Genomic DNA, 25,952 nt, shown 5'->3' with positions numbered 1-25,952 from the left:
GATGAAAATCAGGTGACAGGAGAATCCTCGAGGTGAGGGCTTCATTGGAGCAAGTTGCTGCTTGAGGGGGAAGCGGAAGGGCCCCTGGGCCGGGAGGAGGGGACTCTTCCTGCTCTCAGCCTTTGACTGGCTGCTCAGAGAGTGGCAAGGGCGGGAATTCCTCTTGCCAGGCATGGAGAGCATCCTGGGACAGGGGGCGAGCTGGACCAGCTGACCTCCTGCAGAGGGAGGGCATTAGATAGAACAGAGACGGGAGAGGAAGAGCTCAGGGGAAGCCGAGGAGCTTTCGCTCTAGAGGAAGTTCAGTGTGACGGAGCCTGGCAGTGGGGAGACGCCCAGGGGCCACGTGGAGAATGCTGGAGGGACCACGGCACTCACTCAGGGGCTGGCACAGGGACCCTCCAGCCCACCAACGATGGAGCATGGTGACCGATGGAGCCGGTTCAGGAGACCCCGACTCGCGGGCGGCAGGAATGGGCACTCAGATGGGCTGGGGAGCTCCTCCCTTGGGCCCCAGGCTCTCCATCCTCTGGAGAGGTCGTCTCCAGGCTCTCTTGGCCCAGCCCCTGTCGGTAAGGTCGCTGGGATGTGCTTCTCCAGTCGCCGTGCAGCGATTCATCTGCGTGTCAGAAAAGCATGCAAAGATAGACTCCCTTAACAAGTGAGATGTTGAAATTAGTTTCTAAAATCATGAAAATCCTTTTGCTTTCCTCTGAGGGCACCACGTGTTCCTTAAAGACACCAGTGATTTTAGTGGGAGCAATGGGCTTGAGTCGGCTGTACCTGCTCAGGTAGAAAATGCTAGTCCCCTGGGATTAGGCGGACCCGGTGTCGGGAGGAGGCAGCTTGGCTGCTGGCTCTTGGCTTGACCTCGTGTCCTTCAGGGCGCCTGCACGCGGCCAGGCATCCATCTCATGGGATGCCCACCTCTCCAGTGAGACCCCTCCAGGCCGCTCACGGGGAGGTGGCCCTGGGGAAGCCCACCTGCGGAGGTGACTTGGTTCGAGGCTCTCACAGCCTCAGCGGACATGGATCATCTATAGCCTTTGGGGTTGCTTTCAGGGTCTCTGGCGTCGAGGTGGCCGCCCTCAGCATCTCTCCCACGTGGTCTGAGATGAGCATGCCAGGGGTTGCACCCCAGCTCCACCACTCCTGGGCTGTGTGGCTCTGAGCAGATTACCTAGCCTCTCAGGGCCCCTCTGTCCCTATGTGTAAAATGAGAGAATAATACCTGCCCTGTTGGTTACTTGCAAGGATTAAATAAGCTGATGCCCGTAGAGGGCTTAGGACAGGGGCTGGCGACGTGAACTGCAGCTGTCACTACCTTCGATGGGGCCTTCCCAGCATGTGGCAGTGGGAGGGGAAGTAGCAGGCCTTTTGCAATTGATGTGTAACCCATCTAGAGCCTGATCTGCATTCTATCCATTCATACCAACTTGCTTCCAAAGAGAAGACAGACAGTGGCTCTTGATAGACACACAGGCACCTTAAGGCACCGAAATATGACCTGGTATCACATTACGCGGTCCCCAAAACCCTCCAGAAGGGGATGAAATCCACAGAGTATTTAAGCAGGGAGGAGAGAGAAGCGTCTCACAAGCTGCTGGCTGAGGACAGGCTGACTCCCAAACCGCTCTGCGCTTTCTAGAAGCCAGAACAGACCGGGAAAGTTAAGAGAGCCGCCCCCGGCCAGGAGTGCGGTGTGCCCCAGCACATCTGCTCCTTCAGTGAGCGTGCCGTCAGCCGGAAGCCTGCTGAGGGCTGGCGCTGGGTGTGCAGGAGACGCAGTCTCTGAGGCCCCTCGGTGGCTAACCAAGGGTTAGAAGACGGTGCGATGCACGGTCAGAGAGGGATCTGTGCTGAGCAGGGCAGAGGAGGTGATGGTTCACTGGGCCTTGAGGGTTGAGTAGGAGTTTTTACTGGACACACAGAGTTCCTGTTTTTTCACTTTGTCGTTTGGGTTTTTGTTTTCTTTTTCCAGAGTAGACTGAGAAAGGCTGAAGGTAACATGTTCAAACCAAGTTCTGTTTACATCATCCTCTGGGGCATTCAGTGACAGGCCAGGCATGTAGCTGCCTGGGCATTTGGCTCCCAAGTGGCTGTACCCAGGAGAGCCCTGGAAGTGGGTGTTTTTCACCCTGCTGGCCCTAGCTGGATGAGCAAAAAGTGATTCAGCAAGAACATGCCGAGCAAGGATTTTTCCGATAGCTATTAGGAAAAGGTCTGGACAGAATACAGAGAGAATATTTTAGAAATTATACTTTTAACCTGTGGAAAACGTAGAAGAGCATAAAGCAGAAAATAAAGATCATCTGTAATTACACCACTCAGAGATAACCCACTCGACATTCCCTTCAGATTTATTGTTTTCATTGAGGTATAACTGACGTAGAATAAACTGAGTATGTTTAAAGTGTACCATTTGGAAGGTTCTGGCATAGATATACACCCACGTGGACCCAAGACCGTGAGCATGTATATCCATCACCTCCAGAAATGTCCCACGCCTTTGTCCCCTCCCCCTCCTGCCCCCTCCCATCACCCCTGCTGGGCCCTGGGGTCAGGCTGGCACTTCCTGTGAGTCGCTAAGGGCCACTCAGTTTGCAAATCCACAGGGAGGGCCACTCGTCTTGAGGTGGGGTTGGTTCTGTGAACACGTCTTCTGGAAGCCAGGCCTGTTTGCCCACCTAGTGTGGGACGTTCCCATTTCACAGAGAAAGAAACTGGCCGAGAGGTGGCGAGGCCTCCTCTGGGCCTGGCCTGGGGGTGGGGGTGGGCAGTGTGCTGGGGGCTCTGGAGGCTCACGGGCTCTGAATTCAGCCCCCAGCTGGTCACTCTGACGAGCAGGCCCCCTAGCAGGTGCCTTTCCCTCGGCTCACCTCCCACCGGTCACCCCAGCCCTGGGAGGACCGTGTGAGTCTGCGGCTCCATCTCTGCAAACGTGGGGTGGGATGAGTGGCAGCAGGATGGGCCCGTCCTGCAGACATGCGGCCACAGGCCAAGGGCACAGGCATGAAACAACACCTATCAGGTCCTCACTTCTGAGCCCTCATCTCTCATTAGAAAACCCAAATGCCCCAGAGCCCCGAGGTCCCCCATGGGGACGCTGCTGCCCCATCTTTCTGGCCCCAGGCACGTGGCCATAGGGATCTCACTGCCATTTCTCCTCCTGTCAGGGACATTTTCCAGCTGTTTCTCGAGGCGCCGCCAGGCTCGCTGGACTGAACGATGCAGACGCCAGGGAAAGTCCTGCCTCGACTCGCTGCTGTCCGCCCCGGCAGCCTTGCACTCGGCCTTTTAAAGACATGAGTTATGAATGATTAAATTTGCAGTGACACAGGATTGGAACCCATCTGGCCCCAAACAGCTGGTTTTAAAACTTTGGGCAATTTTATTCCATGTTAAAACCATAACGTTTCCTCTCTTCCCAATGAAAGAAACCACATCAGGCTCTTTTTGTTTTTAAATCTAAGTGTCATTCTCCTCTACTTAAAAATGAAACTGGTTTCCAGATTCACGCAAACAGCTTGCGCAGCCTCATCCCAGTTGTAGGAACGACGGCGAAGAGAGCAGCGGCTCTGGGCTCCCCCAGGGCAGGAGAGAAAGGGCAGCGGGGTAGGGGTGTCTGTTTCCAGGGAGCAGAGGTCCCGCCCTCGGGAGACAGACAGTGGCTCACAGAGAGGTGGGAGCTGCCGCCCAGGGACCAGCCCAGAGCCAGGCCGGGTCAAGGCCACAGGGCAGGCCCTGCAGCCAGCCCAGGGCAGGGTGGCGCACAGACAGTGCGGGCTAAAGTGTGACCACTGAGGCCGAAGGGCAGGGTGGCCGCTCAGGCCCTGAGCAGGCCGGGCGGGGACAGGTGGCTGCTGGATGTGTGCAGCCCAGAGGAGGCGGCAGCAGGAAGAGGCCGACCCGAGCGTCAGGGAGGGACCCCCTCACAGGGGGGACTGTGGCCTGAGGACACGTCCCTCGGAACCCATTCCAACCAGGCCCTTGGCCTCTGGCCCCCCACCCACCCCCCCGCACTAACTCTGGGGCTTGTGGGCCCCTGCTTCCCTGGCATTCCAGGGACTCGGGAGCCACGCAGCACCCTTAGATCAGATCCCTCCAGCGCTCACATCAGCCCGTGGCTTTCTGTCGCGAGCACCCAGTGCCCTGAGATGCGCGTGCATCTTCATTTGCTGTAAACCAGCCCTTCCAGAGCAGGAGGGGAGCCCGCCGCGCTTCCTGACCCTCCTTGGGACAGTCCGAGACACCATGCTTCACTCCCACGTAGAATGTCCACTGATAAACTGGGCGTCACCATCTGGTTCACCTGACAAATATTAACATGCAGAGCCGCTGGGTACCAGGGAGGACATCCGCGTGAGTCAGAAAGAGTGGGCGAGGAGAGGACAGCAAAGCGGTTCTGAGAAAAGAAAGAACCGTCTGCCCGCCCTAAACAAGGCACTAGATGCAGAGGTGGGGCGGGGGGTGGGGGAGGGGCGGTGCTGGGACCTTAGGGAGGAGGACAGGCGACATTTGAGCCTGAACTTTGCCAGGAAGGGCGGTCCAGGTGGGGAGTGCAGAGCGGATGCCACGAGCAGTGAGGGGCGGGGGACACACGGAGGGGCCACCGACCTTCAGAATGAGGCTGCAGCTCCTCCCTGAGTCTGTGTCTAAGCCTTCCTGAGCTACCTGCGACCCCCGGCGCAGGTGGGCTTTCTCGGGGTGTCCTGAGAGGGCAGGGGTGGGGAGCTGCCCCTTCCTCACGGCTGGCCCTCGGGTGCACGTGCGCGCCGTGTGGACCCTGAGGGGGCCACACCCGGGCTGTTGGGAAGCGGCGTGAACTCAGGGGCTTTCAGAGGCTCCCGCGTCTCCCTCCCCGGCCCCCTGAGCGCCCCGGGGGGCCTCACTCCTTCACACCCAGCCGGGCGCCCCTTCCCAGGGTGTCGAGGGCGGGTCAGCCCTGCGCCCGCCCCCCCCCCCGTCCTCTCCTGGGGGCTTCTCCGAAGGGCTTTCCCTCTTGCCAGCCTTTCATCTTCCCCGTTCCCCCCCCATTACTCCCGGCTTCTCGAGCTAAAACCCCCGGGGGTCCTCCCCATCTGAGCGGCTTCCAGGCCCCCGGCCTTCCTGTCCGGGCCTGGGGGACAGTGGGACCCTCCAGGCGGCGAGTGCGGAAGCAGGCACCTCAGCATGCAGGCAGGTGCAGCCCGAGGCTGCTTCCAGCTCCTGCCACTGGTCTCGTCTCCACTTCCACGTGCCGTGGGTTCCCTGCGTTTGCGGTTTTATTTGTAATTAATCACAGAGTTGTGCTTTTACTGCTATGAAATGTCACTTTGTTAGCTTGGACCCCTGCCGAGATGTGTCCAGCCTGGAGTCTGTCACTTAAATTACGTAAATGGGCTCGTTAGCCTCCCACCCCGTCACATGTCGCGGGACGTGGAATCCAGGGGCGCGGGGTCGTCACGGGGATCCTGGAGAGGCGTGTGGAGCCCCCGCCATCGCGTCCCCCGGGAGAGCGGAGAGGCCTCGTCGTGGCTCCCTCTGACCACAGCCCTCGCCGACCCCAAGTCTCCAACCCTGCCGGACACGGCGTGCTTGTCACTGGCCACCAGTCCCCGCCGTGCTGAGAACCAGCGGTGCCGGGAGGGGACGGCTCTCGTGCACTTCCGCCCGGCTTCCAGGCGCACAGGCTCTGGCAGGAGGTCAGTGCCCTGCACAGGCTCCGGGGCCCCCCGCCAGCTCCCTCGCCTCAGACTCTCGGCGGGGCAGGGACGGAGCATGCTCTTCCTGCCTGCGAGGGGCCCCTGTGCCCGGCCTGCCCTTCACTTCTGTTTAAGGCAGCCCGTCGCTGTTACCTGTAACCAGCACCACTGTCCACCTGCCCCTCTCCCAAGTCCACAGGCTTCCTCTGAGAGCCCGTCTTCCCCTCCGCCCCGGCCGGGCCTTCAGCTTCCCGTTCGTCTCTCCATTCTGCCCACCGTGGGCCGGTCAGAGCCCCGTCTGTGGTGTGTGAACTCCTTCATCTACCCTCCTGTCCACCTGCCCAGCCGCTCAGCCATCCACCCACCCAGCCATTTACCCATCCCCCCACCCGCCTACCTACCCATCGCCCTGCCTCGTCCCCCCACGCAGTAACTCTTGAGCCCCCAGAGTCGCACACTAGAATGGCTCTTCCCAGCCCCCTGCCGTCACCACCTCTCTGGCCACGCCCCACCTTCCTCACCTACCCCCTCCCCGAGATCTGCAGCAGAGGACAGGTCAGGCCTGGTGCCCCACTTCCTGCTTCCGGCCCGAGCCTCGCGGTCTGGGAGTGGGCTGGGTGCAGGCCCCGACGGGGGCAGGGCTAGTTCAGTCTAGTCTACACCGCTTCCAGTGCTCGGACCTTGGGCCTGCTTCTGAGCCCCGAATCCCCAGTTCCCATCTGTAAGGCGATGATCACCATAGGACCCCACCTCAGGGTAGTCGTAAAGAGCTTTGAGCAGCGCCCGAATATTGTAGGGACTGGAGAACCTGCTCCTCCGCATTTTACTCTGGGAAGACAGAGGGGGAGGGGGAGGAGTCCGAGGGGCCAGGGGCTCCCACCTGAGCGCACATCTCTACCAGGCCCGAGCGCCTCAAGTGACAGCTTGCTTTGCCGTCCACCCATGTCCCTGAGTCCAAGAATTCCCAGCGCAGCCCCTCCCCCCAGGGATTTGGAAGGGCCTGCCGGCGGGGCGGGGCGGGTGGGTGCCTGCAGGCAGAGGACGCAGCATGGCCTGGGGGGCGGGTGGGTGCCTGCAGGCAGAGCCCAAGCAGGGAATGCAAGGACTCCGACCCCACCCCAAAGAGCAGCAAGAAGGTGGACAGTGGACGCTCAGCCTGAAGAGGGGAGGGGGAGGAGGCCTGGCGCGGGGAGGACCCAGTGGAGAAGTTTCCTCGCCTGCCTGGTGTCCACGGGAGCCAGGCTTGGGCTTGGGGGAAATGAGTGAAGTTTGCTTTGTGCAGGGCACTGCTTGGCCGCTTGTAATTTCTGACTGTACCTTCATCAAGGCGGGAGGGTAGAAACATTTCACGTGACAGTTTGTCTGCTTGGTGGTTTCTAACTGGTGAACATCCAGACACAGAGGATGTGAGCTCGGTGCTGGGTGCTGCAGCCCACAGGTGCCGGAGGAAGAGGGGCGGGCGGCGGTCTCCAGGACCCTGTGCCGCTGGCCCTCCCTGGGGCGGGCCGATTCCTCCTCACTACCCGGCAGAGGCCTGGTGGCCTCGCGGGTGATGAACCAGGGTCCGGTCCCAGCAAGCTGTTCCCGCAGCCGCAGTTTCCATGTCAGTGAAGGGCAGGCCTTGGGAACCATGTCGGGAGTGGTGTGAGGATGAAACAGTATGTGAGAGTCAGACCCTGTGCCCCGGACAAGAGGAGGTGCGGTCCCCATTCTGTCGCTGTCGCCCAGGGAGACCTCATCTTCAGACCTGCTATTAGCAGGCAGGGCCTTTGCTGGGCCCCGAAACAACTGGCGGAGAAATGATCCAGTTGGAGCCTAGACGCCCCCTCCAGGGATCACGGGGACCCCAGGGCATCCTGGTGGCCTCAGAGTCAGACAGGGCTCCCCGGCGGGCCCTGGGCTGGGAGCCCCGATGGATGTGGGCTGTGGACAGAAGAGTCCCTGACCCGCAGTGGGGGCAGGCGGGCCCGGCGAGGCCGGAGGGTGACAGTCGTCTGGGGGCTGTCGTTGCAGTGAGCCACCTCTTCATGGCCACCGCCTGCCAGGACGCCACCTTCAGCACCCTCCTCCACGAGCTCTGCCTCGCCCAGTTCCAGGTGGACATGGAGGCCGTCGGGAGGCCGCTGTGGTGCGACTGGGGCAAGACCATCGGGTGAGTCCGCATCTCCGGCGTGGGGGCGTGTCGGGGGGCATGTCGGGGGCGGGGCCGCGGGCCCGGTGAGAGGGTTTCCTTCAAGGCCGCGGTTGCGGTTCTTCACCAAAGTCCAGGGTGTGGATGCGCCACGGGCCGGGTCCAGGGTGAGGGCGAAGGAGGGCGCCCCTGCCAGGTGAGCGTGGACGGTGGGGTGGAGGAGGCCTGAGCGCGGCGACCTGGGGTCACGGTGGGTGGCGGGCGCCAGCGTGGCAGGCGGCGGGCGGAGGGTTCCGTTTGGCCCTTGTCCGGTCTGGGAGGCCGGGAGCCGGGAGCAAAGGTCTAGCGGCCGGGCCGAGTCCCTGTGACAGGAGCCCCCGAGTGCAGGGCTGTACCCGCAGCTTCCCTCCATCCCCATGGTCCGGCCAGGGCTGTCCTTCCTGCCTGCTCGGGGCTCGGAGCTTCCTGGAACCGTGGGCGGCCCAGCTCGAGCTGAGCCCCTTCCCCTTCCTGACTCAGTCCTTCTGCCAAGACGTCCTTCTTCCTGCCCCACAGGGCTCATCCCTGGCCCCTCGGCCGCTCAGCGGGGTCGGCGTCTCTCCCTGCCCAGGCCCCGTCCCCTCCGTCTTCTGGAGCAAAGATCATAACTTGGTGTGTCTGCAGGCGCTATCCCAGGTTGTGTTTCTGCTTCAGCGTTCAGGGCCCGGGAGCATCAGAGGGCTCCAGTGGGCGAGGAAAGGCAAAGAGAAATACCCTCCAGATGCCGAGATCACAGGTGGGCGGCCGACCCTGCCAGGTGAGCAGGGTCCGCAGAGTGTCTGTGGGTTTCCAGCCTGGGCTCCGATGTCCTCTGTACAAAGACCTGCACCTCGGTTTACAGCACAGCGCAGGACACACAGGAGCTGGGCGCGGGGATGCTTGCTTCCTGCCCCTGCAATTAACATGGAACCCGCACGGCCCTCCAGGGTCTGAGCAGAGGCCGAGCGGGCGCCGGGCCAGGTGCGGTTTCCTCACCCTCCTCCTTCTCCGCTGCCTCTTCCCAGACTTCAGGGTCTCCTTTTCTGAGCTGAGAAATCAGTCATGAGTTAGAAATCAAAGCGGGGCGGAGTTAGAAATCAAAGGGGGCGGGGCGGGGGCAGGATGTTCAAAATCAGCAGAGACTGTTCTTGAGGCTAATTGGCTTTTTGCCTCCGCTGAGTGATTCGTGTTTAAATCAAAGAGTGCACGTTATTATGATGCAGAGAAAACACCACGAGGGTCCCTGGGGAACCACATGCCCCCGACCCCGACCCCAGCTCTGTGCGAGTGATTTGTGTAGACAGATTCCAAACAGGTGGCCTCGCAGAAGAGGTAACGCAACTGGCAAGTGACGTCCTGAACGAAGCAGTGGCGACATGTTACTAGAAACGAAGCCACCACAGACGGTTTCCGACTCCGCTTAGAGTGCAGACAGGAGTCATCATCACCCGGGCCATCATCCGAGCTGAGCCATGTGGTGATACAGCTGAAAATAGAAGCCGGGGGTGGAGGTGAGGTTGCTAGGAAATTTCTTTATTTAAAAAGAAAATCAAGATAATTGTGGGAGGAAGAAGCAAAAGTCCTCATCCTGAGAGCATCTCGGCAAATCAGCTGGGGCCAGCCAGCCCCGGGGTCTGTGGTCAGCAGAATAACAGCCCCTAGAGGTGACCACATCCTGATCCTGGGACCTGGGAATATGTTGCAGTACATGGTGGAGGGGAGGTAAGTTGCAGATGGAACTAAGGTTGCTAACCAGGCGACCCTGAGATGGGGGGATTATATGGATTATCTGGGTGGGTCCAACACCATCACAAGGGTCGTTAAATTGTCCCAGCTTTGGCAGTTACAGCACCTTCAAATTGGCTTTTGTGTTCTTTTGACATCCCCCCCCCCCACACCCCGCATCCTTTTGGGGGCAGTTCCTTACTTTCTGGCACCATGAGATTCTCCAGCCTCATTTTGTGCATTTTCTGCCTCAGCCCTGGAATCAGCCATTTTTCCAAGGAGCCCCGGTTCCTTTGATTAAAGAATGACGCTCAAAAGCCAAGATAAACATACACATATATTCCTACCAGGGATTTAGATGTGACCACCCAAGCACAAAAAGAAAAATAACACGGGAGAACCCCCCTTTAACCTTGGCGTAGGGAAAAGCCATATATAATGATACTTATTTCAAGGAACTGGCTTAAGGTCATGGGTGTGTCAAGTTCAAATCTGCGGAGCAGGCTGAGGCTGGAGACTCTTGGGCGGAGCCAAGGCTGCAGCCTTGAGGCAGAATTTCTTAACTTGCTCTTAAGGCCTTTCAACTGGAGGCTGAAGCCCACCCACATGATCAGGGAGGATCTCTCTACTTAAAGCCAACTAGTTGTAGAGGTGAACCACATCTCAGAGCTGCCCCAGCAACACCTGGGTTGGTGTTTGGTTGAGTAACTGGGAACTAAAGCTTGGGCAGGTTGATGCAGAGAACTGCCCATCACGCTGGGGCTCTGAGTCAGAGCTGTCCTCAAAGGTAGCTTCCGAGAAGTGTCATTTCCCCCCACCGCATTTCTCCATCCTTTTCACCCCATTCCCACCCACTCCCTGTGGGTACCAGTCTCATTAGCTTCCGGTTTTTCCTTCTTGTATTCCTTTGGACAAATGGGCAGGTGTACATATTTTTTTCCTTATATCCTCTTCTTTCTTACATGAAGTATTGGGTTGGCCAAAAAGTGCCTTCAGTTTTTAAGTAAAAATAAAAGCCACATTTTTCATTTTCACCAAGAACTGTATTGAAGAACGTATTCACCCTTTTGTTCCACTACCTTCTGTCATTTTTCAGCCAACTTCACAATCCCATCTTCCCAAAACTCTTTATCTTTTTGAGCAAAGAACTTTTCCAGGGGCCTTTTACAGTCTTCCAGGGAATTGACATTTTTTCCATTAAGAGAATTTTGTAAAGACTGAAATAAATGGAAATCTGAAGGTGCAATGTGTGGTGAATATGCTGGATGAATTAGAACTTCCCAGCCAAGCTGTAACAGCTTTTGCTTGGTCATCAAAGAAACATGCGGTCTTGTGTTATCCTGCTGGAAGATCATGCGTTTTCTGTTGACTAATTCCGGATGCTTTTCGTGAGTACTGTGTCCAGTTGGTCTAATTGGGAGCAGCACTTGTTGGAATTAATCGTTTGGTTTTCCAGAAGGAGCTCATAATAGAGGATTCCCTCCCAATCCCACCATATACACAACATCACCTTCTTTGGATGAAGACCGGCCTTTGGTGTGGTTGGTGGTGGTTTATTTCGCTTGCCCCACGACCTCTTCCGTTCCACGTTATTGTACGGTGTCCACTTTTCATCGCCCATCACAATTTGTTTTAAAAACAACGTTTTCGTTACATTTAAGCAGAGAATCGCATGCGGAAATGCGGTCAAGAAGGTCTTTTTCTTATGTGGAACCCAAACATCAAAGCGATGAACATAACCAAGCTGGTGCAGGTGATTTTCAGCGCTTGATTTGTATATTTCGAGTGTGTCGGCTGTCTCCTGCGTGGTATAACGGTGATTGTTCTCAACTAATGTTTCAATTTGATCGCTATCAACTTCAGTTGGTCTACCCGACCGTGAAGCATTGTCCGGTGAGAAATCTCCAGAATGAAACTTCGCAAACCACTTTTGACACGTTCGATCAGTCACAGCACCTTCTCCATACACTGCACAAATCTTTTTGTGCATTTCAGTCGCATTTTTACCTTTTTTGCCGAAAATGTTGCTGTTTTCTTCCATCTTCAATATTAAAATGGCTACACAAAAATTCACCAATTTGACGTCGTTTTTTAAATGCACGCTGATATGACAGCTGTCACATACAATCTAACACAATTGTTTCCAATGACATTAAAGACAGCTAAGTGCTACTAGAGCCATCTTACAGAAAAGAAACCGAAAGAACCTTTTGGCCAACCTAATATACTATACTGTACTACAGATATTCCTATACTATACTATTCCTTAGATTGTCTTCTATACTGTACTGTACTATAAATAGTCTTTTACCATAGATATTCTTATACTACACTATTCTATCAGTACTCTTATGCTGTACTATATCATAATATAGATATTCTTATACTATACTATAGATATCTTTATACCATACTGTATGATAATATACTATAGATATTCTCATACTATACTATAAATATACTATACTATACTATAGATATTCTTATACTACACTATAGATATTCTTTTTGCACTTGGGGTTTTCTTTTTTCACTGAGAAGTATATCCTGGACATCAGTCCTTATCAGTGCACAGAGAATGTTCCCATTCATTTTTACAGCTGGATAATATACTCCACCATGCACTGTGTTTCCATCGCTTTCCTATGAAGAGGCATTTAGGTTCTCCCAGTAGTCTCCAATTTCAGATAGCGTTGAAGTGAATGACCTTGTGCAGATGCATTTTCATGTTGTTGGAGCTTTATCTTCAGGTCAACGGTAAGGGCACACGTGGTTTTATTAAGTACTGCCCATTGCTCTCCCGAGGGTGCACCGGTTTGCACCCCACCAGCAGTGGAGGGCCCGTTTCCCCGAGCCTCGCCAGCAGACTGTCATCAGACATTGAACGTTCCCCGTTGGATGTATGAGAACTGGTGTCTGAGTGGAGTGTTAATATGCAGTCTCCAGTTACAAGCGAATCTGAACATCTTTCCTACGTTTAACGGCCATCCTCAAATCAAGTTGTTTGTTCGTGTCTTTTCCCATTTTCTATCAAGACCATTTCTGGTCCTTTTTCAAGAGTTCTTTATAAGTCAGAACAGAAAGTAGCCCTTTCTGTGTGATACATGTTAGATATTTTCTCCTAGTTTGTTAGTTGTCTTTCGACTTGTTTTCAGCATTTTTGGTGCCACGTAATATTTTTTTAAAGTAGTCACATGAGAGTTGATCTTTTATCACCTCTGGATCTGAGTCATAGTTGGAAAGCCTTTCCCTATAGCAAGATTCAAGAGGAATCCACCCATGTTTTCTTCTCGAGCTCATGTCTGGTTTCAGTGGCGACATCTAAACCCCTGGTCTACCTGGAGTTAATTGTGGTTTGCGGTGTGAACTATGAAGCAGATTTTGTCTTCTTCCAGATGAGCTGCCCGTTGTCCTGTTTATTCATGAACCCATCTTTGCCCCCAGTGATTTGAGACGCCACTTCGCCCTTTACTAAGTTTCCCTGTGCATTTTGCTCATACTTTTATAAATGGTCCCTTTTCAAGCCTTCCCCATATTGCGTCGACAACATTAATTTCTCCTCCAGAACCATCAGTGGGTGCTCACTGCCTGCTGAACGCTTACTTCGTTGTCGGTTCCCTCCGTCCAAGAAAAGAGTTCATTATTATAGCTCGCATTTACTGAGCACTTACTGTGAGCTGGGCACCGTGCTAAGCCCTGAGCATTCACTATCTCATTTAAGTAGGCAGCGGCTCAGGGAGAGGCAGAACTGTTGTAATTCCCACTGTGTCTGCCCAGGGTCACAGCTAGTAAGGAAGGTCCCTTTGAGTCAAAGTCCCAGCTCTTGACACTCCCCAAGGGCACTAGGCGGCCGCTTCCTGAACCGCAGGGGGCAGTGTGGCTCCCCCGGAGGTGGATGCTGGCCTCCAGTGGCCATCTCTGCCCCCGCCAGCATCCAGTGGGCCTGGTGAGGTTCATTTGCCTTGGATAATGATGCCGAAAGCTCGGCCTCTGTGCACAGGTGCCAAATAGAATCTCGGAGACAAGAGTTTTGGGTGAAGTAGAAAAGAATAGCTTTATTGCTTTGCCAGGCAGAGGGGGACACAGCAGGCTCTTGCCCTCAAAAACCATGTGTCCCAACCTGGGAGGATTTGGTGAGGAGTTTTATAGCAATAGTTCAAGGGTGGGGTTGCTGGTAAGATTAGGGTGTGTGCAGGGCCTGAGCGCCTTTAATCTGGTCTCACAGTAATCTCTTGATGAGCTTCTCTGGTTCCTTTTATGTGGCCTCAGTTGGTCTTCTCTGGAATGAAGAATGCCAACATCTTCCATTTGTTGGGGGTTTTAGTTCTGTAAAGAGCTCAAATACATTGTTCTGTGTGTCCCTTGAGGAGGGACCAGGACCCTGGCCCAAGGCTGCTCTACTGCTTCCTGGCCGCTCCTCCCTTGTCTCTGCATCCCCTCCCTTCCACAATTAGCAACTGTTTGAATCTGCGCTTTAGAACTCAGGGAAGGTCATGGAGGCTGGAGTCTTGTCCCTACAAACAAGAAGCAGGGGACATGGAAAGGCATCCGTGCCCAGGAGCCCCACAGGGTCCTGCTCGGCTTCAATACCAAGCCTGGTGCTCGAGCCAAGGGCAGACTTTCCAGGGTCTCCTGGAACAGTGGAGGTCTGGGGGGTCTTGAGGGTGGACAAACTTGTCCAAAGGATTGGGTGGAAGGAGAACGGAAGAGGGACCCAGAGAGAAGGCTAGGCGTAGTGAGGGTGTAAGCAGGAGGGCCATCACCATGACCAGAGCGCAGTGACCAGCGGGAGAGCAGGCACCCAAGGTGGGGACCAGCAGGCAGAGAGCCGGACAGCGGCTGTGGCTCAGGGGGTTCTCCTGGAGCCGGAGGGCCACAAGCCAGGTGGGCGTCTGGCAAAGGGCACGGGTGTTGGGAAGGATGCCTGTCCAAGCCAAGTGCAGCTAAGGCCTGTGGGTGAGGCAAAGGCCACAGCCCAGCAAGCAGCACTGGGCCGTTGTTGGGGTCTGGGGTTCAGGGCCAGGCTGCAGCTGAGGGTGGGAAGCCCCTAAAGCAAGCGCAGCTAGGGCCAGAGCCGCCTGGTGCCTGCCGCCTGACGTCAAGGCGGCTCTGATCTGGCAGAGGGAAACTTCTGGGCTCTCCCGAAATCAGAAAAGACTCCAGTTCAAAACAGCTGCAAGTCAGAGGAGATCACCTTCACACTAAGTGACACAGACGAACGCGAGCCAGACAGTCTTCCATAGGCCGCACACTCCAGAACACTCGGGGATAAAGTCCACCATGGGTACGTCGGGGCCTGGCCCTGCTGGCCGGCTCTCAGCAGTGCTGTGCATCGCTGCTCACGGATAGGAATTTCTCGAGGGAAAGCAGAGGGCTGATGACTTGTTCTAACAAGAGGACAGTGGACATTCTTGAGTGACCTGCCCTGGCATGTGGGCCTGCTTCGTTTTTGCGTTTCAAGGTTTGTAACAGTTAGAGCTCACCCTGGGACCATAGCTGCGCAGCGAGATTCTGTGTTTGAGCCAACGCAGGCACCTCTCTCCAGCAGCCCTGGACCGGGACCCCTGGCTCCTCCGTCGTGAGAATGGCTCGGGGGTTACTCCTGAGTCCTTCCGTGTGAGGATGCTTTGGGGGGCCTCAGACTCCGCAGGTGTCTGACCCATCCCCACTCTGTGTCCCTGTAGGGCCAGTGAGCCCAGCAGGGCAGGCTCCCCACTGTGCGCCAGGCCAAGTCCGCCGTGTCCCAGAGGTCAGCTCGTTAAAGTGCAGCCCTGGTTCACTAATGGAAATTTAACATGATTTAACATATTAACTGGGAACGTAATCTAATTGGGGAAGCTATAGAGGACTTGGGGAAATGTGTCATCAGAAACTCTCATTTCCAGAGACCTTCCTGTTGGTGTTGTTTGGGGAGGGAGAGGAATCTGGAACGTGCAGAACTCAACCAGGAAAGGGCTGGTTTTAAAGTGACCGCATATCGATTTTCTCCCCCAGACAAGAAATGCCGGGTGGATTTAGGAGACCAGGGGGCAGCTCTGCTCCCCCACTTCCTGCACAGCTTCAGGCTCTAAGGTGTCACCTGGGCCGGGGAAGGTATCAAAGGTGGTCAGAGGTGGCCCAGGGGCACGGGGCACCGCCATCGGAGACTGGTCATCAGAGAGCCCAACTTCACCTTCATCCCAGCCTCTCTGCCCCAAAGCCTCCATGTCTGTAAACCCTGACCATGTCCGCCTCGGCGCACGGCAGCTTCGGGGTCCAAGGGACCCGGGTCTCCATGGCCTGCTCCCGGGAAACCCTCCCTGCCACGCTGGCCCCATGCTGGGCCGTGAGAGCCCTCCAGCCTGGCGCGAGCCGGGGCCCAGCGATGAGTCTGGGTCTCTGGCCTGCGAGTGGAGGAACAGCCCAGTGAGTTAAGTGAAGGACCCAGAGCAGTGCAGAGGGCTTGCAGACCTGCTCCTGCAGCCGTGGGCTGCAGGCCTAGCCCCCCAGTTCCAGGTGCCTGTTGGTTTAGCCCTGGTGCGCTGACCCACCGCAGGGTCTTTCCTGGGCCTGCCGTGATCTCGGGCCTGCTGTTGGAACAAAGGGCCTTCTTTGTGTGTCCGGAGTAAAGGGTCAAGTCAGGAAATTTTTCCCAGCTCAGCAGCAGCATTGGAACAGCTGCTTTGGTTTTGATCCCAATGGAAACTGAGAGCGGGCATCTTCCTTAACCACGGAGGTCTCTGTGGGGTAGTGGCCATCACCCTCCTGGGGTTCCTGCTGTGCTCAGCCCATCCCGCCCGGGGCTCAGGGGGGCCCACGCCCAGGGTGCTGGGCAAGCCTCTCACCGGAGCCCTGCAGGATGCCTGGCCTGGAGGCCGGCCCACCTGCGCGCCCCTCACAGCCGGGAGCTTTCGGATCTGGGCCCCGGGCCCTCGTTGGTTGTCTGTCAAGGATCTGCCCTGATACTCACCCGTGCTCGGGCCACATGCTCGTCGGGACGACCTGGCACAGACGCCCCTCCCACACCCTCTGCCCACCTGCATGCCGGGGACCCTCCAGGTGTCCCACAGCACAGCCGCCCCCTCAAGCCAGGAGTGCGGACAGCTGGCGGCCAATCTGGGACCTCTGGGGGCCTTCGGGGAGGGGCCGTGCCAGGAACACCCGCCAGCTCACCCTGAGAAGCCAAGCCGGCTCTGCTCAGGCCTCGGTCCCGTCCCCTGGCCCGGCCTCAGCTGGGGCTCCTGCCCTCGGGGAAGAGGTGGAGACATGGCTTTCCGCAGGCGGCTGAGGACGGGGCCGCGGGCCTCCCCAGCTCTTCCCCGACCCTTTGCTGCTTCATTTCACCTCCCGCTGGCTCTTCGGGTGTGTGGAGACGCCGCTACTTGCTGCTGCCTGTGGGCCGTGGGGCGGGAGACCCCGGGCTCCCCGGCGCCACCCCGGGTGCGTCAGGCCCCAGCTGTGACAAGGAGGCAGCACGTGCTCAGGCTTGCTGGGCGGCAGAAGAAAGGGGTGCCCTTTGCCCCGCGCTCTCCAAGGTGGCTTCCTGAAGCCCGCACCCAGATGGCATCGCGACAGAGCCTTCGGGAATGCCAGCTCACAGGGGAGGAGTGCGCCGTGCGCCCCGAGACCCTGCGGCGCCAACACGGGCCTGTCTGCTGCTGGCGGGTCGGGGGCTCTCAGGAGGCCTGCCAGGCCCCTCCGCCCTGGCCGGGGAGCTCAGCCCCAGCTGGCCTGGGGGACGGATCCAGGGCTGGGACGATGGGACCGATGTCGGGGGCGAGGCATGCTGGAGAAGGCAGGCAGGCGCCGTCTGGGGCTTCGAGCACCCCGAGCTGGGCTCCTGGAGGTGGGGGTGAGGGGCAGGAGGGTCTCAGGAAGCTCCCAGACGATGCGCCTGCGGGCCCACAACCGAGGAGCCCGAAGCTGGGGAGGAGGGCCCGGCCCTCACCGTCCACACCTGGGGCCGCCCCATCGACCTCAGCTTCCCTTCTTCTCCGCTGCTCCCCTGGGAGGGGACGAACGCATGTCCCCAGGTGCGGGGCTAACTGACCGCTGGGCCCTGGCACCCGGCCTGACGTGACGTCTTTTTCCATCAAACCGTTAACCGCCCTGTTTCACAATCTCCACAGTTTGCGTATCAAATCAGGCCAGTGTCAGAACATATAAGGTCATAAGGAGATGACACTCAGCAGATCCCGGCCTGAGCGGAGGGACAGGCAGATGGAACCCATCCGGTGACGGGGCCTCCCTGCTCTGCGCGTTCATCCCTACTTCCCACAGGATACACTACGGCACCCCCTTCCCCCCAGCCCGGGAAACCCAGGACCGTCCAGGCAGATGGGACTTCTCTGTCAGGCGAGCTGCGCACACACGGAAGGGGGCAGGGTAGGCTCGTGATGGGAGACGAGGATGGGGTGTGCTCTGGTGGGCAGGGGAGGCTGGGTGGGGGGATCCTAGCAGACGTCGCTTCATAATGCTGTCTTTACCCCAGCGCTCCCCCTGCCCACCAGGGCCCCCGCCCCAAGCCCGGTGACAGGGTCTCCCGGGACCCATCCACTCGTCAGTCACCCAGGTGGTGGTCCCCTGTCCCGAGCACACTCAGAGTCTTCTGTGGGAGGGGTCCGGGAGCCGAGGTGCAGCACAGCAGCCACGCCCCAAACATCTTTGGAGGTCACCTTTCTCCCCAAGCGTCGTACAGGACTTAAGCCCTGGACACGTGTGCGCAGGGTGCCCTGCAGGACACGCTCGGGACAGGCCTTAGGTCTGAGATCCCTCTTCTTCAGCTCCTTGTCTTAGAAATGGAGACCGCACTTTGTTCAAAACACGCTCCTTTGGGGTAGCAGGGAGGGTGAGTTGACCCTCACTGCCAGGGCAGGGGAGGCAGCCTAGGTCGATGGCAGGAAGGCCAAATTAACATGTCCTGATATTTCCAATCCTACTTGTGTTGAGCCATTTCCAGGGTTTTGATATTATAAATGATGCTGCTATAAGAACTTTTGTACGCCGAGCCTTACTTCCTTTTTGACTAATTTCTTTAAGAATTCTTGCACGTGGGCTTGCTACAACACATGCCATGAACATTCTGTGGTTCTTGATAGGTTTGGCCCAGTCGCCCTTTTAAAGAATTTCACTAATTTACATTACCAGCAACATATGGGAAAATAGGTATTTCCATATAGGTTCCTGAGTATTGAGTTTGTAGAGACTATTTTTGCAGGTTTAAATGAGATTTCCTTTTTGGTTTCAATTTGCCCATCTTTGGCCCCTAGGAGGATTGAGCTGTTCTCCCTCAGTTGTTTGCAATTTGCTTTTTCTCAAACACAGATTATCTGACCTTAACCTTTGCTATTTATACTTGAGTCATTGGGGGTATTTTTTTTTCTTTTCTTTTTTTTTTTTTTTTTTTGGCAGTACGCAGGCCTCTGACTGTTGTGGAGCCCAGGCTCCGGACACGCAGGCTCAGCGGCCATGACTCACGGCCCCAGCCTCTCCACGGCATGTGGGATCTTCCCGGACCAGGGCATGAACCCATGTCCCCTGCATCGGCAGGCGGACTCTCAACCACTGCGCCACCAGGGAAGCCCCCACTGGGTGCATTTTTAATTTGCTTTTACAAACTCTTGACTATGGTAGAGATTAGCTCTCTGTCATTTTGTTCTAAATATCTTCATGTTTCATTTGTGTTTATTCTGGTGATGTTTATTTTCTATGTTTTAGTTAGTTATTCCGTTAAACACATGTGCCCCTACTCTCTCCTCAGAGCTCTGTGATTTTGGCGGGGTCCTATCTGTTCCACAAATTCAGTTGACTCACGTGGCCACACATTATGTTCTGTTTCTATTTAGTTGTTCTGTATTGTGAAATAATGTTTATCTTCTTAACACAGTGGGTAGTTACATTAAGGCATGAATTAAAATTTATATCCTTCCTATCTCGATTATCCTAACATAATTTGTTAAATAGTTTTTCCTACCTCAGTCGTTCGGTTCTTCTTAGTTTAACACACTTAATACCTTCTTGTACACATTACAGTCTATTTCAGTTAATTTTTACCTATGTTTTGGGGGCATATTCCACCACTTAAATTATCATGGCTTTATGATATTTTCTACAATTTAGGAGAGCTCCTCCGAGACTAGTGTGTTCATTTTTGTTAGATTTCACATTGTGTTGTGCTCTCTTTGATATATTTTCCACCTATTTTTCTGAAACAACTGGAGAACCATTTTGCCAAATTCCATAAAAAGTCCTATTGAGATCTTAATTGAGCCAGCCAGTATCAATCAGGAAGCATCACCTGTTTGCAAGAGTCCTTCCCATGGGGAGCCCTGCAGGCCCCCGAGCGTCCTGAGGATTGGCAGCTGGCCTAGTTGGATTGACCACTTGTTACCTTTGGGTGCTGTCTTTTAGCAATTAGAAAAAACAAGCGTGGGGAAAAAAGAAGTGTGGAGCTCCAATAGGACCACCTGGGTACGAATCCTGCTGATTCTTTCACTGCTTAAACTCTCTGTGGGCCTCTGTTTTCTCCCCAGTGTAAATAGTATAATAGCATTTTCTTTTTCTTTATTTTTTTGGCTGCACAGTGCGGCACGCGGGATCTCAGTTCCCCGACCAGGGATGGAACCGGCACATCCCTGCAATGGAAGCGCCAAGTCCTAACCACTGGACCTGTGTGAGATGATACCACATTGCAGTTTTGATTTGCATTTCTCTAATAATTAGTGATGTTGAGCATCTTTTCATGTGCTTTTTGGCCATCTGTGTGTCTTCTTAGGAGAAATGTCTGTTTAGATCTTCTGCCCGTTTTTTGATTGGGTTGTTTGGGTTTTTTTTTATATTGAGCTGAATGAGCTCTTTGTATGAGATTAAACCCTTGTTGGTCCCTTCGTTTGGAAATATTTTCTCCCATTGTGAGGGTTGTCTTTTCATTTTGTTTACAGCTTTTTCTTTAGGCGAGTGTATTTTCTTTCTTTTATTTTTTGCATTTTATTTTATTTATTTTTTATACAGCACGTTCTTAGTAGTCATCTATTTTATACATATTAGTGTGTACATGTCAATCCCAATCTCCCAGTTCATCCCACCACCACCCCACCACCACTTTCCTCCCTTGGTGTCCATACATTTGTTCTCTGCATCTGTGTCTCTATTTCTAGGCAAGTGTGTTTTAATTCTCGTATGTTTTATTTCTATTTGGTTCTTAATCTCTTCTTGCTGTAGTGAGAGAACATAGCTCAAATCATTTCTGCTCTTGTATTTTTATTGAGATTTTCTTTGAGATCTGGTATATGATGACCTTTCTCTGAACATACCATGAATACTCAAAAATGAAGCATGTTCTGTTCATTCTGTTTAACTCCCACCAAAACAATCATGAATTCTGCGTTGTTGTGTTATCCAGCCCTTTGTGTGTTTCTGAATTTTTTATGTGCTTGACGATGATTCGGTTCTTCCATTCTAATCATATTGTTATTGTTTCTATTTTATTTTTCTAGCGGGTCTTATGTCTATGTTTCGCTCTGTTTTTATAACATTGAGATTCCATGTTACTATGCTCCCGTTATCAACCATGAAATATCATTTTATGTCTCCTCATCATACTTAATAGTTTTTGCTTTAATGATCCGTGGCTTCATATTAACATCAAAACCCTAGTGTTTCAGCTGCTTGGAGTTTACCCGTAGCTCTTCTCGGGCTTCCGTCTGATTTCGTCTTTATTGTCTCACTTGCAGACAGCTTATTGCTGACTTTTATTTGTTCCATCTGGAGAGTGACAAGCCTTGAAGCAAAGAAAATTACATCATATTTGTTCTTTCTGTTCTATTTTCAGGCGCTCCATTTTTGGTTGCTGATTTCTTTCCTCTTCTCCCTATTGTTGAAACATGATGTATTTTCTTTTACCTTTTAAAGGAGGTGGGAATATTGCCAAAGCTAGTTTTTCACTCAACCGGCCATGAAATGTGAAACACAGATGTGCTTATTCCTGTACTGATTTTCTTACATTATCAAACGACATACTTTGGCTTCTACTTGATGAAAGAGCAGGAGTCTCTGGGGTTTTGGCTTCCTCCATATCTGTCTGTCAATCTGTCCATCTATCTATCTATCCAGCTATCTACTTATCTATCTACCCCTCTATCCATCTATCCATCTATCCCTCTATCTACTTATCTGTATCCATCTACCTACGTACCTACCTATTCTGTCTATGTATCTATCCATCTATCTACTTATCTATCTACCCCTCTATCCATCTATCCATCTATCCCTCTATCTACTTATCTGTATCCATCTACCTACCTACCTATCCTATCTATCTATCTATCTATCTACCTCTGTCTACCTACCTACCTGCCTATCTATCCATCCTGCAGTCCATCTATCTGTCTATCTACCTATCTCTTCCTCTCTGCCTCTCCTCATTGATTTCAGCTAATGTTCTAAACCCTACTTCTTTCTCTCTGCCTCTATTTCGGTTTTTTTTGTACTCTTTGTTGTTCTGACTTTTATCAGTAATAACTGTTGATCTGACAGGGCTCTTGGTTACTTATCTGTGCAAATAACTCAAACATGTCATTATTTTTAACATCATCATTCCCTTCCACATGCCTCTTTTCAATTCATGCAACTATTTGAAGTAGACCCTAGAAATAAGCCATGTAATTAGTACTTTCTCAGACCTCAGAAATTTCCAAGGAGCTTTTCGCTGGCTTTGTACTCGAGTGGCAGCTTGACGGGATAATAAACCTACGATGAACAGCCTTGTTTTCTGACGTTCATGAAGCTGTTGTCCCATTGTCTCTGGGTTTTCATTATGTTATCAGAGAAGGCAGAAGAGATTTTGGTTTGTCTTTTAAATATGAACTCCTTTTTTCGGGCGTGGTTGCTCATGGGTTGCTGGAACTATGGGACCAGGAAGAGATGGCAGAGGCATAGGGCAGGCACACAGGACGTGTGCCTGGAGCCCTCGTGACTGTGTCAGGGCTGCCTGGGGGCAGCTCTCAAGACACATGTCCTCATACCCTGGCAGCCAGGACCACTGGGGCCATGAGTCGATGGGCAGCACCAATGCCTGACACCCCCTCTCCACTTGGTCCCAGAGCAGGTGGGGGAGTTTTGAGACCTCCTCCCAGAAGCCAGGGTGGTCTGCAGGGTCCCTGTGACACTTACTTCCATGTGTCTTCATCCTCCCGGTGCGCTGGGGCTGCCCCTGGTCCAAGCTTGTGTCCCAGGGTGATTTGGGGTCACGAAGAAGCCCCTGAGGATGACTGGGAGCTTTGCCCTCGCTGGGGGTGACAGTGGCTTGCCCTCCTGCACGGGCACGTGTTCCCGGGGAGGTGGGACAGAGTGTCGCCGGGCCAGGGGGCCAGGGGTGGCCTGCTCCTACCCTACTTGGTTATGTTTCTTCTCCACTGGGCAGCAGCAGGGGCCGCAGGGAGCAGGCTCCCTTTCCTGGAGCCATAGCCCTGTGGGTTTAGGCTTCGGGACCTGGACGCACCTCCTCCCAGCACCCTGGATGCTGGGGAGCCCCTCACGCTCCCTGGGGGTGAACCCCAGCAGTAGGAAGGGATGGCCCCCAGCTGCAACCCCCCACTGGGTGTCAAGGCCGCCCTGCAGGAACCTGGTGAGAGGTCACCCTGCCAGCCGGCATGGCCTTCTGCCCAGGGCGAGGATAGGACAAGAAGCTGTCGGGGTACAGAGAAGCCACAGCCACTGTCCCCTGTCCTGGTGGCACAGTGACCTGGCCTGGGATAGTGCCACCCTGCCCAGAGGTCATCTTCATGGGACCCTGGGGGATGCAGGCTGCTGTGCCATGCCAGCGTGACCGCTGATGCTACCCTGCATGCTTTCCTGGAAGCAGCACAGGGTGGGGCATTTCTCTGTGTTCCCCTCCCGCCAGCCTGGCGTCTGCACGCCTGACCAGACAGGCGGGCCGTTTCGCGTTTCCTGACAGCGTGTCCCATGCCAGGCCCATGTGGAGTTCCGCGTGAATGTCCCACCTGCTGGCAGGTCTCAGTGGCTCCATCGAGTTAGGAGAGGCCACGCTCCCTTCCTTCCCCCCACCTGCAATGCCCACTCGCGGCTGGACTGGGAGACAAACGGTGCCTGCCCTCAGGGGGCTTTCCTTCAGAGACAGAGGCTCCTCCACAGCTGTGAGGTCAGGGATGGCCAGGTACCCGTGTGCGGGGCGTGGTGAGCACCTCAGTGGGGGCTTCTTAGCCTCATGACTGCCTCCTACTGGGGCGGGGAGGGGGGACTCACACCCCCTTGCTGTGAGCCCGGGACCACTGTACCCATTTTAAAGGTGGAAGCCCCGAGGCTCAGTACTCAGAGTCCACCACGGGTCGATGTTCCGTGGTGTAGAATGTTCCACGGCCCTTCCCCCAACACTCAGTGTTGCCCTGAGCTCCGAACAAGGCAGGGTGGGGCAGGAGGGGCACAGAGGGAAGGGGGCCACCTGGACAGAGGCAGCAAGCTAGTGGGATATGTGGGTGGGTCCTTGAAGGCTTTGGGAAGCTCTCGGGGGTTCCAGGAGAATCCAGTGCATCAGGGAGACAAAGGGCCTCTTGGGCAGGGTGGGCAGAGAGCAGTGCTCCACAGGGCCTGGGGGCAGGGCTGAGGGGGGACTGGAGGAAGAAGCCCTACCCTCCAGCCGCCAGCGTTGTTTCACAAGGATAATGTCCCCGGGGTGTTAGTATCCAAATATAGCGCCCGGCTGTCCTGCCTAATGCTGGCACCCGGACACGTGTGCTCACCCCTGTCCCGGGGAGGGCGGGAGCCCTGAGGCCCTGGCAGGCCCGGGTGCGGCCGGCCGGTGGCTTCACTTTGCTAGACCCGGGTGTCCGCCCAGGGGTCCCAGGAGGTCCCAGGGTTGCAGCGGGTCAGAGCGGGTCACGTGTGGCCGGGCCCACGGTGGGCATAGCCCCCAGCGTTCTCAGAGCCCAGGGCGGGATCACTGCGGGCCCAGTCTCGCCCCACCTGCCAGGCCTCGGAGGACACCCACTGAATTTCAAAACTGTGGCTTCGTCTCCATGAGCCTGGAGCCTGGTTCCTGCGGCGGTCTGTTCTCCGAGGAGGCATCGTGCCCTGCCACCCGTGGAGAGCCTGGCTTGGCAGCTCCCAGGCTGTGCCTGGTGCCCAAGCGAGCTGCATGCGGAGCCGGGGATGGATTTAGAGACCTCTCGCTTCCTGCCGGCCTGAGCAGAGGTGCCCAGATTCCTTCCTGCCCGGAGCAGGGCCCACAGAACAGGCGCAGGGGAGGAGGCCGAGAGGCCAGGGTGCCCCCTCCCCAGGAGGGGCTTCAGCGGGGAGCAGGGGACAGCGGCCTACGTGGCGGAGCCACACAGAGCCGAGGCGGGCCCTGGGACCACCACCTCGCTGCCACCTGGGGCCCGTCGCTCGGGCCCCTCCCCAGCTCCCCGGTCTGTAAGTGGGGGAGCAGCTGTGAGGGGTCTCCATGTAAATAGCCATAGTGTGTCCTGTCCTCTGGACGGCAGAGGGCCAGGCCTTCCGCTGTCACGGGGGTGCGGCGTGTTGCCACCAGGGGTCACGGCCGGCTGCGGGGGGTCTGTGAGCTGCATAGCCCAGTCTGAGCGGGTCCCCATTCTGCATGCCCACAGCTCCCTCTTATTTACGGGGCATCCATCACCCGGGGCATGAGAACTGGGCCTGGCCTGTCCCAGGGCCCAGCGTGCACGTGCTCCCAGCAGGAGCCCAGAACCCCTTGTGGATGTCCGACCAGCCCCACAACTGCAGTAGGGCGTCTGGAGACGCGGAAGGGTGAGCTCCACCCGCCCCATCCAGGTACCTGCCTCGCTCGGTCTCTGCAGCCTTGGGTCCCTAGAACCTGATCTCCCAGCCCGGTGCCCAGCAGCCCCTTCGCCCCCTCTAGGCCTTCCTGCTCCTGTCCCGTGGGTGCGTCTCGCAGGCTGGGCCCGGCTGAGGAAGCCTGGGGGCCAGCAAGGAGCTGATGCTCTGTCTGCAGACCCTGGAGAGGGAACAGGTGCCGTGGCCTGACCAGGGCCAAGCTCAGGACACCAGGGCTGGGTCACGAGCTGCCCCGTGCGGTGGCAAAGCTCTGGGTTATCCACCAAACTCTGTTGAAATCTTCCAGAAACATAGGAAAGCACTGGCGTCCTCAGTTGATAGCAGTTGCCTTGGTCGGGCGCTTCTCCCTACGGGGGCCAGGGAGTGGGCACCACTCCCACGTGCATTGGTTCCCTGGCCTCCATCTCAGCCCTGGGCTGTCTGCCCAGATGGAGATTCCACAGCTCAGAGACCCTGAGTCTCTTGCGCAAGGACACACAGCAGCTTCACAGGGCAGCCAGCCAAGGTAGAAGCTGAAATCCAGCTTGTGCTCCTCTACCCAAGCCACGTGCACTGCCTGGAGGAGGGGGCACCCTTCCCACTCCACA

The 25,952-nt window shown here is 55.6% G+C and overlaps 1 protein-coding gene across 3 annotated transcripts in view; it reads left to right on the top strand.

Annotated features, from left to right (window-relative positions):
• RAMP1 (receptor activity modifying protein 1) overlaps positions 1-25,952 on the top strand; it is a 50,415-nt gene that overhangs the window by 9,164 nt on the left and 15,299 nt on the right. For 2 of the 3 annotated variants that reach the window (XM_089916150.1, XM_022568093.2), the window contains exon 2: positions 7,698-7,836. In XM_089916150.1, coding sequence (XP_089772276.1) covers positions 7,712-7,836 — 125 coding nt within the window. In that variant the 5' untranslated portion in view covers positions 7,698-7,711. Of the gene's footprint in view, positions 1-6,690; positions 7,837-25,952 lie in introns of those variants that run through there. The other variant, XM_089916149.1, reaches the window with a different exon arrangement.

The sequence above is a fragment of the Delphinapterus leucas genome, chromosome 8, assembly GCF_059928025.1.
Source record: "Delphinapterus leucas isolate spDelLeu-1000000601 "Yukka" chromosome 8, BTC_Dleu_Yukka2, whole genome shotgun sequence".
Classification (NCBI taxonomy): domain Eukaryota; kingdom Metazoa; phylum Chordata; class Mammalia; order Artiodactyla; family Monodontidae; genus Delphinapterus; species Delphinapterus leucas.
Note: the sequence above shows the minus strand (reverse complement) of the source record. Positions and strands in the feature narration are given on the sequence as shown.